At 33.8% G+C, this 10,451-nt stretch overlaps 1 protein-coding gene across 1 annotated transcript; it reads right to left on the bottom strand.

The window, feature by feature from the left end:
* Positions 1-1,597: 1,597 nt before the first annotated feature.
* Positions 1,598-5,152, bottom strand: LOC109172631 (receptor protein kinase TMK1-like). Its single transcript, XM_019321830.1, has 2 exons — positions 2,548-5,152; positions 1,598-2,355 (listed from the first exon to the last, which is right to left on the bottom strand). The coding sequence occupies exons 1-2, from the start codon at positions 4,859-4,861 to the stop codon at positions 1,826-1,828; spliced, it is 2,844 nt and encodes a 947-aa protein (XP_019177375.1). The 5' UTR covers positions 4,862-5,152; the 3' UTR covers positions 1,598-1,825.
* Positions 5,153-10,451: the final 5,299 nt, after the last annotated feature.

Here is a 10,451-nt window from a genome sequence, read left to right on the forward strand (position 1 = left end):
TATTAAGTAAATATAAGATTTTAGACTTAGGTTATCGGCATCCATTACAAAGTGAGAATATATTATGATTACAAATAGCCTTAGTCTTCAAGCTAAGTTAACTTGAGTTGATTGGACCAAATACACTTGGGCCAAGATATGGACCTTATGCCACACCTTACATAATAATAGTATAATATCTCATCAACTTCGATTGAGGTTAAAACCTTTATAATTTAGTTACATCAACGTATGAAATGTGTACTAATTTGAATTGAGCAATGGCAGTGAAAATTGTGTTTATCAAAAAATTAATTTAAAAGTACTTTTTTATTTTTAAAATAAAAAGTTCAAAGAATAGAAGCAAGGGGTGGTCCAATGAGTTACCGGGTACATGCACATGCACATGCACTTGCGCATACGCGTGCGCCTTGGACCAGTTCTACCTACTCGGAATACGGTATTGTAAATCAGGAATTCAACCATGCAATTTCCATTAAAAATATGAGTTAATTTCTGATATTTTCATATTTAATTTATTTTTTAAAGAAAAAAAAAAAAAAGAAATCTTTGATGATAAGTTTTAGAAGCTACGAAACAATGTTGGGAAAGACAAACCAAATTGCAGAATGTGATGTATGTTGTTCCATCTCTGCCAACTATAAATGCATGTGATATTTGAAACCTATCATCATCATACGGCAAAAATTTACGTGAGACTATCTTCAGATCTTTATTTGTGAAACAGGTCGGTTCGAGATGGAAATATAATACTTACACTGACAAAATGTAATAATATTCAAGAATAAACTGTAATACTTTAATTTTGAGGATACGAGACATTTATATGTTCATATTAACTCAAATCATTTCACGAATAAGGATCACGATCTCATAGGAAAGTCACTCATTTTTCAAGAATTACAAAATCTTGAAGAATTGCGAGCTAGCTTCAAGTAAAGGGCATGCGATCATTCTACCAAATAGAGAGTATATATCATCATCTTCTACCTACTTAGCTTCAATTCGTTCATTTCATATGCAGATGACGAATGCTCCCAAATTTCTCCAGCCTGCACTTGAACATGATGATGACACCTTCATGTGCAACCATGTGGAGAAAACGACATCGTCTGATGCAACTCCCAAAACCAATTCAACCACAATCCTTATCCTTCCTGCCAAATTTTGTGACCTACCAAAAAATGCCTAATACATCATTTTTTCGTTGCCAGTCCCTGTACACAAGGGATCCATCTCTACACTTTCACCAACTAAGAGTAGAGTCCGAGAGTCAATCCATCTCCACACTTCCATTAACTTAGAGAACTCAACAGCTGAGGAGTCGAAACCCTACCCTACTGGTAAAGTAGTGACTTTAGGTCAGATGGTCTACCATTTAAGCTAGCCCGGTTGGGCATCACTATACTTCCTTTTAAAAGTAAAGGAGTGGGCTCAAATGCTATTCTGAATGCTGTGTTTAGGTAAGCCTACTACCACTGCTTTTATCACCACAGCAAAGCATAAAAGGGGTTCTGTGGTCCAGTGGAAATGATGTCCAGTCCCATCATTTTCCAAGTTTCATTCATCATCTTGTTGAATTGAGAGGTGTAATGGGTCACCATTCTTAACCGCAGATAGATTAAAAGAAGTAAGCATATTGAGTGGCCATTCTTAACTCTTAAGAAACATTACATTACAAGGCTCACTGAACTTCAAGACTGAGCTAAGTTCTTGATTCTCAGAAAACATAGACAGACCAGAAAAGAACAAAATAATCACATAAACTTACAGAGATCGAGCTACAAAGCTTATGCATGTTGTGGCAGCATTGATCCTCGATCGATCACCTGCCATCAGCAGAGGTGAACGATTCTGCAAATCCATACGGGCGGACTGGTATGCTCGTCTGTGTGTTATCCAAACTTGGAACGTAGGACGAAGATGTCGAGTCCATGTGGCTTCCACCTTCATATGCCTGCCATTTCTTAAGAGCCTGAGGCAAAGACATGTCTAGGTCAATGCCATATATATCCTCCGAGTTCTGCTCCGATGGCTTCCAAAGCTCTACCAACGAAGAAAGAACATTGACAGCGTGCCCCATGTCAGGCCTTTGGAACGGCTCCCTTGCACAGCAGTGCCCAGCAAGTTCAGCAACAGTGCTTATGCTCGAAAGCACTTCTTCGTTGAAATCAATAGCGGGGTCAATTGTCTCCCGGAAGGTGTCCTTGTTTAGGTGCATTCTCCTGAACCACGTCACGAGGTGCATGCTCTCCTCGGGTTGCCTCTCGTCCAGAGCCTTCCTCCCCGTGATCACCTCCATCAAGATCACACCAAAACTATACACATCAACCTTCGTAGTTACCCTCCCAGTTACTGGCAAACGAATAGAGATGTCACTAGCAGATATTGGTTCTTTGTGTTTCAGTAGGTTGAGAAAGTATATGAACAGATACTCATTGTAATAGAGCCAGTAGCATTCAAAAAAAAAGAAAAAAAAAGCATAACCTATGGTTTGAAGTTCAGGCTAAGTTATTGAGGCATAATTAAAGTTAAAATCATATATACCTGCATACTCTGGAGCCAGATATCCGAAAGTTCCAGCAATCCTGGTCTCGATGGAGCCTTTCCCTTCAGGAGCAAGTCTAACGAGGCCAAAATCTGCCACCTTAGCCCTCATATCGTCCCCTAGAAGAATGTTCGAAGGCTTAAGGTCCCTATGGATGAAACTTTGGTGTGCTAAAGTATGGAGATACTCCACTCCTCTAGCAACATCTAATGCGATTGTCAACCTTTTCGTCCATTCCAGAGGCTTCAGCCCTTCTTCTGCCCAGTTGAAAAGATGCCTACTTAAAGTCCCTTGAGGCATGTACTCATACACAAGAAGTTTCTCGTTCCCATCGAGACAGTACCCGAGTAGGGCAACAAGGTGCCGGTGCCTAACCTTTGTCAAGACAGAAATTTCGGATTTGAACTCAGTTAGCCCCTTCCCAGCGATAACTCCTGACTCCATTCTTTTCACAGCAATCTTTGTTCCATCGTGTAACTCTCCCTTATAGACAGTCCCGAAACCTCCTTGGCCTAATATGTTGTGTTCACTAAAGTTGTCGGTGACGTTCTTCAGGACTTGAATTGAGATGAACATGTTCCCAGCTTCACCCATTTGAACGTCTCCCGTTTCACCATTGGAAACAGCATGAATTTCGCTAACTGCACCAAGACTAACACTGGAGCCTGCAACTGTGATTTTCACACTATCGTTATCAGAACCAGAATGGCGGGGATGAATCACCATGGCATTTGGGCTGAGCACTCGACTAAAATGCTTTTGTTTGCTTTTGTACACACACAAAGCCACTACCCCAATCAAACAAAGCACAAAAACGCCACCAATCACCGAAACCACAATAACAATCAAATTCTTAGATTTCTTAGAAGAGTTTTCTGAACTTCCTTCCTCATCATGACCAGAATTAGGAGAACCAGCAGAACCTGGAGAATTGCCCGGGGAATTAGCCTCACTCTTATTCTTACCAATATCAGGGTTCCCACCGGTCTTCACAATCACATTATTCTTAAAAGCTGGAACTTTCCCATTGAGCTGGTTGTTAGATACATCCAACTCAGTAAGCCCGGAAATACTAGTGAGCTCTTCAGGAATGTTACCCGTTAGATTATTACCTGCAAGGACTAACCTTTGCAGAGACTTAAGTGAAGCAAATTCCGGAGAAATTGTACCAGTAAGTCCCATATTCTGAAAGTTAACAATAGTGATATTCCCATTCCTACAAGTGATCCCAAACCAATCTGCACAGGGGTCATTCCCCTTCCAATTCTCGGCAAACTTTCTTGGATACTCCATAGACTTTGCTACCAAAATCAATGCATTTACTCTAGGATCACAATCACCAGGTTGTGGCAAGCAAAAGCTATTAGTATCTTTTGTCAAATCAACAGAAACAGAGTCTCTGAACTTTGGTGTTGGGCCTTGAAGTAAATTATTAGTCAAATTAACAACCTTCAAGGACCCAAGGCTCACCAGAGACAACGGTACAGGACCCGTAAAGGAATTATCCCTAAGACTCAACACTTGCAAAGCCTTCAAACCTGAAAAATCAGGCAAAGGGCCTGAAAACCTATTGGAATGCAACCAGACCTCTTTTAAAAGTGTCATGTTCTGCAAAACATCAATTCTTCCGCTAAGTTTCTGCCCATTTAACCACAAAGACTCAATAGACATTCCTGAAAACCCCAGGGGGACCTCGCCTTCCAAGCTATTAAAAGCCAAATGCAAGTTTATCAACCCAGGAAACCCATCAGGGTTCAAAAACCCAGGAATTTCCCCTGATAAATTCGCGGAATTGGCTGAGAAATTTTGCAGTGTTGAAGCATTTCTAAGGCTCTCGGGGAGTTCCCAAGCAGCAAAAGGGTTGTTATCGATCTCAACAGATTGCAAGGAAGACATGCCAACAAAGAAATCAGAAGGAATTGAAGTAAAGTGATTGTTGCTAAGCATTAACACTCGCAATGAACTCAACCCATTCAAGCTAGGCAAAGGCCCAGAAATATTGTTCCACTGGAGCTCTAAGCGTTGAAGTTGGGTGAGTTTAGAGAGGTCTGGAGGTAGAGTACCTTGGAGGCTATTATGGCCGATTTGGATACGGATAACCCTCCTGTCATCTGAGCAACCCACATGGTTCCACTTGCACGGATCCTGGCCGGACCAGCCCATATCTGAGGGTGGGTTTAGGCTCTTCTTGAGAGCAAACATCACAGAAGCATCGTCATTTTGGCCAGCTTGAGACACTGCATTTACAAACAGTGAAGCAAAAATCCCAAGAAACACCAAAGCTGGAAGCTTTAGCCCAAGATGAACTCTCATCTCGGTAAAAAGATTGGATTTTGAGAGGAAAAGTAAAGTCTTTATGGAGAAAGAGAAATACTTGAAGGCTAACAGCAGAAAAAGGCAGTGTGGTTTTCCAGGTTCAAGAACTTTTTCAGTAATGGAGGGTTTTGATGGGGGTTGGGTGTTGTAAAACTAGGAAAACCAAAGAAGCAGTTTTCCTTGGGAGTAAGGTATATAGCATGAGAAGGACCTACAAAACTGGAAAGAATGGAGGGTGGGCAATGACAGCACTAGCAGAGCTGGATGATGCTTGGGAACATGGCCCAAAATTGCCAACTTGGTTGTTCATTTCTTAATATTAACTCTTGAATTGGTTGATTAATGCTGGTAATCTTCTGATCCGCCATTAACCAAACATGGCCATAATAATTTGCAAATCACACTGGAAAAGTACATCGCATTAAAATTCTAGATCAAAAGACCAAGTGCAATAAGTACGGCCAAGAGCTCGAAAAGTATTAGCAAGTACTCTCTTAAAAAAAAAAAAAAAAAAAAAAAAAAAAAAAAAAAAAACTACAGTTTTAAATCATGAGTACATGTTAAAAAAAGAAAGTTACAATTTAAAATAATAAATTAAAAATATCAATTTAGGATATGGCATGATGTCTTTTGTCCCACAATCACAATGTAATACGGAGTAATGATTATTGATGAGTTGTAATTATGCAGTTGAGTATTGTATCATTACACTCTATCTATCAATGCACCAAAGAGGTTTCTGGCAGTACTGCTTTGATGTTTTTTTTTTTTAGGGTAAAAAACAAAAAGAATGACAGAGAAGAAAAGGAAATGCAACGCACTCGTTGCGAATGACGACACGTAGATATATACGACAGGTGCATATGATAAGTTGTACATATATATACCAATAATTGTTGATTGCAATGCTATTTTTAAAAATAATTATTTCTCCTAATAATATACACACATTAGTATAACATTTGTGCATTGTACAAAAGTTTATGCCTAATGTGAAAATAATAGTTGTTTTAAAATTATTTAATTATTTTAAAGTTCAAATTATAGCATGACCATTTTCGTTGCCAGTTTGCTTATATAAGCTTTTTTTTTGGGGGGGAGGGAGATGTGTGAAGGGAGGGATATGTTAAATTTAACCGTCATCACATTTTAAAAAAAGTATAAATTAAAAATGATCACAAATTTATCTACAATACAAATTAAATTAATTAGAAAAAATTACTGTCATATATAATAATGAAATTGAAACTAATAAATAAAAGATCATAATGTTAAGGTTTTAGTGAACTAAAAAATAGAAATACATCTTAATCTTGTATAGGTATTGTCCTAAATAACTGTTCTAGTCTTGTCAGAATTATTAATTCATGTTCTGCTACTCGATTAACGAATTAACTAGCTAGCTTATACTCTGACAAAGACGATTGAGTCTAAGTCTGATCAGTTGGTCTTGATGGAAGTAGTTAATGTTAGTTGAGCAGGTAGGTATCATGCTTTGACTTAGCTTGCATGTGATGTGTGCCAAATATTATTTGTGCATGCATGCTGTTTTAAATCCAAACTAGTGTGAGTCCATCATCTTCCATTCCTCCTGTGTACTGTGTGTTGACTGTGTTTCCATTATATTATATTCTTTTATCTATTTGATATTATTGAGAAATGTATAGTAATCACCTCATGCTTAGCTTATGGATGATATATAATTGAATATGAATCTAATTATTCATCTCGATGAAGATGAAGACATATTTGTGGTGTATCACCGGCAAAGTATATCGTGCACCAATGCATTGTGCGCCGTAAGAGTTTATGTGTATTAAGATTATGTTTAGAGTTTATGTGTATTTTACTATACAATTATGTACATAAGAAATGGGGTTTTTTAGGGCACACAATACATTGTGTGCCCTGTGCACGATATAACAATTGTGTATCGCCATGGTCCACCGTATAACCAATCATTATTGTGTGAACTATATTTTGTCTACTGTAAAATCAGTACAAAAATAATGTACATTGTATTGAGAGGATGTACATGATTTTTATTAGGAGTGTACCAACAACCCAATTAAAACTGTACTTTAGATAGGCCTGGCCTGCACAAGTGGGCTGAATCTAGCATGGCAAATTATGCTGTGAGCACGTGGGCACAGTTCCATATCCATAATTTTTATACTGTAGATTCATAATTTCTATACTGTAAACTCATAATTTCTATATTGTAGATTCATAAAATTTATACTTTAGATTCTAATTGTTGAACTCTATTTTCACAAATCAAAGAACTATATGTTCATAATTTGATAACTATACACTTTAGAAATTATAAATTTACAGTACAGAAATTATAAATTTACAATATAGATATTATGAATCTCAGTATAGAAATTATGAATCTACAGTTTAGAAATTATGAATCTAAAATATAAATGTTATAAATCTACAGTATAAAAATTATAAATCTACAATATAAAAATTATGAATATGGAACCATACTCATCTTGCAAGGTGGGCACATGCTCACAGCATAACGCTCCATCTAGCATGGGTGGCACTAAAATGGGCTTCTTGACAGCTGCTTATCATGTCTATTAGCCAAAACTATCCCATCAATAATAGGCTTCTTGAAAACGACTCATAATGTGTATTAGCTCAGACTAGAATAATAAACACATCAATAATGGGCTTCTTGAGAACAATTCGTTAGAAACCTATTTTGACTTTGGAAGTTGGAGAAGGGCAAATTATTCTGAAGACCTGGGTTCACTTGCAAGGTTAACTCGAATTTAAAAATATACAATTTACATAGTGAATGTTTACAATTTACTTTTTATAAAATTGTGAACATTCAAGGAATGTGTAAATTTCGTTAGAGAATGTTAAATTATATTCATCCGAATGTGCTAAAATTATGTTTGATTAAAATTACAGTATACAACATAAATCTATTTAGTTGATGATTATCTTGTATTTTATAATGGTTGTTTTACTTTAATGTCCTCAACCGATTTTCATGTATTACAACAAACTTCAAAATTAAAATATCTATAATTTTCAATTAAAGAAATTTAATTGGATAGTAATAAATTACAAATTTATTTTATTCAAAGTGATCTTTACTTTATTTGTAAGTAGATAAGTAGATTATTATAATGAAATTAGATTATAATATTAAAAGATTATTTTCTTTTGCAAGCGTGTTTTTTAAAATATATTTTTTTTATTTGTGCAAATTGTATATCTACAAATCTACAAATCTACAATCTACAAATCTAATAAGAGCGAATAATGTTAGGCCCTTAACTGGAACAAAAAAAATGTCGGTACTAATTGTTTCTTAAAATGAATGGTTCATATTATTTTGATTTTAGTATCTTTTAATGATTTTCCTTATTTACCCTCTATTATATTATTTTCTTCCCTTAAATAACCCTAAATTCCGTTAGTTCAAACTTTAGTAACGGAATATTCCGTTAACTATTTATTATTCTTAACATACTCTTAATTTATATAAGGTCTTAGGTTCAAACCTCATCCCAATTATAATTGACATAATTGTTAAACATATATTATTTTTTTTTTCAGGAAAGAGGGGGATACCCAACGTTAAACATATATTATGAATATGTTAAAATGTATTAAAAAATATATATATAATATAAAATTTAACATAAACTTTGGTCAAATAATTAGCTCGACTAAATACATAGCATTCAAAGTTGAGCATCAAATATTATAAATCAGGAACTACTTTAAAATTATTTGATTTCTTGAATTTGTTTATTAAAAAAAAAAACAAATTTATGTTAAGTTTTTTTTTTTTAATTAATCTTCTTCTGATTATTTAGAACAAAACTTAATATTTCAATTATGCTTTTGCATTATTTGAATGATTTAGGCCATTATGGTATTAATATTTTTTTGTATTTTTTTATAATGGTACAATTGTACATTACATTACTAATATTATACTATTATTTTTTTATTGGACAATGTTCTTACATCATTGTCAAACCTGCGCGGCCTAACTACACATATGCCCCATTTAATTAATTTAGAATTAGATGTCTATAATGCTTTATTTAAAAAAAAAAATTATTCATTATAAAAAAATTTAAAATAAATATAATTTCATTAGTTATATCATCTTTATTTTCTACAATTCAAAGATTCCTTACCTTCAAATTTATTAATTTATTATATTCACTACATTGTTCATTGTCTTCTTTTTTACATTATCTTGTAATTAAATATCAAAGTTATAATACAAAACATGTTTATATATATATATATATATATATATATATATATATATTTATTTATTTATTTATTTACCAAGTATTTAATACAAATATAATAAATATTAATATTTCGTTTAATACTTTCACATGATAACCTGCGACACACATCTCACAACACATGAAACATGTAGGAAAAAAACTACCACTACTAAATATAAATAGGTGTTTGTACGCTAAAGAGTTCATATTACAACTAAAATCTCAGTCATATACACAGCAAGGTAAATCTAAAACTTCCTACACCATAATCTCATTGCATGATGAATCCCTCTATGCTGCTACCAGTAACCTAATTGCACATGAAACACTACCAATAAAAAAACAAAAAAAAAAACAAAAAAAGAAAAAAAGAGGACACGTACTGAAGATGAAAACAATAACGATGCTACCCAAAAAAGAATTAAGAAGAATTAGAGAAATTTAAACCAAAAGTAATATTTATTTAGACTATCGCTTTAAAACTAAGTATTTAGACTAGCGTTATTACAAAGTTGCAAACATTTATTTTAGTGACAATTATAATCAATCTCTCATATATTATCTTGCATTTATATACTTTAAATTACCGATTTAAATAAACAAATTCAACATTTATTTACATATGCATGAACATCTCCTATATAATATTGCATTGATATACTTTGGAATACTTATTTAAAAATAATTATTGGGCATTATCTCATTCGCACAAAGTGCGTAAAAAAACTAGTATATTGTATAAGAATGAATTTGGCGATATACACATATAATGCACACTAATTTATGTAGTTATTTTGTAAATTTATAGAATTAAGTGCACACATGGCATGTAATGACTCTCTCATATGGGAGGTTATGAGATCGAGTCTCAATGAAGACATGCTATGAACATATATTACAATGTAATAGAGTCAGTAGCATTTAAAAAAAAAATATTACAATGTAATAGAGTCAATAGTATTCAAAAAAAATATATTTTATAATAAGTTCAATTGTATTTAATAATACGGAGTAATTTTTAACATTTCCAAAATTCAGTGGCAATCTTAAAATTAATAATAACATTTCATCTCACCTTTTTAGGTTTTGTACCTTTCCGTCGGCGGTTGCACGAGGATTGACTTAGTGTACGTCCTATGATCACATTTCCTAGTACTTGCATAGGTTTTCTTCAATTGATCCCTTTCAATATGAGTAATTATTTATAGCATTACTTTTTTAATATATATATATATATATATATATATATATATTCTTAATTAATTAAATTTTCCTTACTCATTAATATAAACAAGATAGTGCAATTT

Source organism: Ipomoea nil, unplaced genomic scaffold, assembly GCF_001879475.1.
Source record: "Ipomoea nil cultivar Tokyo-kokei standard unplaced genomic scaffold, Asagao_1.1 scaffold0418, whole genome shotgun sequence".
NCBI classification, from domain to species: domain Eukaryota; kingdom Viridiplantae; phylum Streptophyta; class Magnoliopsida; order Solanales; family Convolvulaceae; genus Ipomoea; species Ipomoea nil.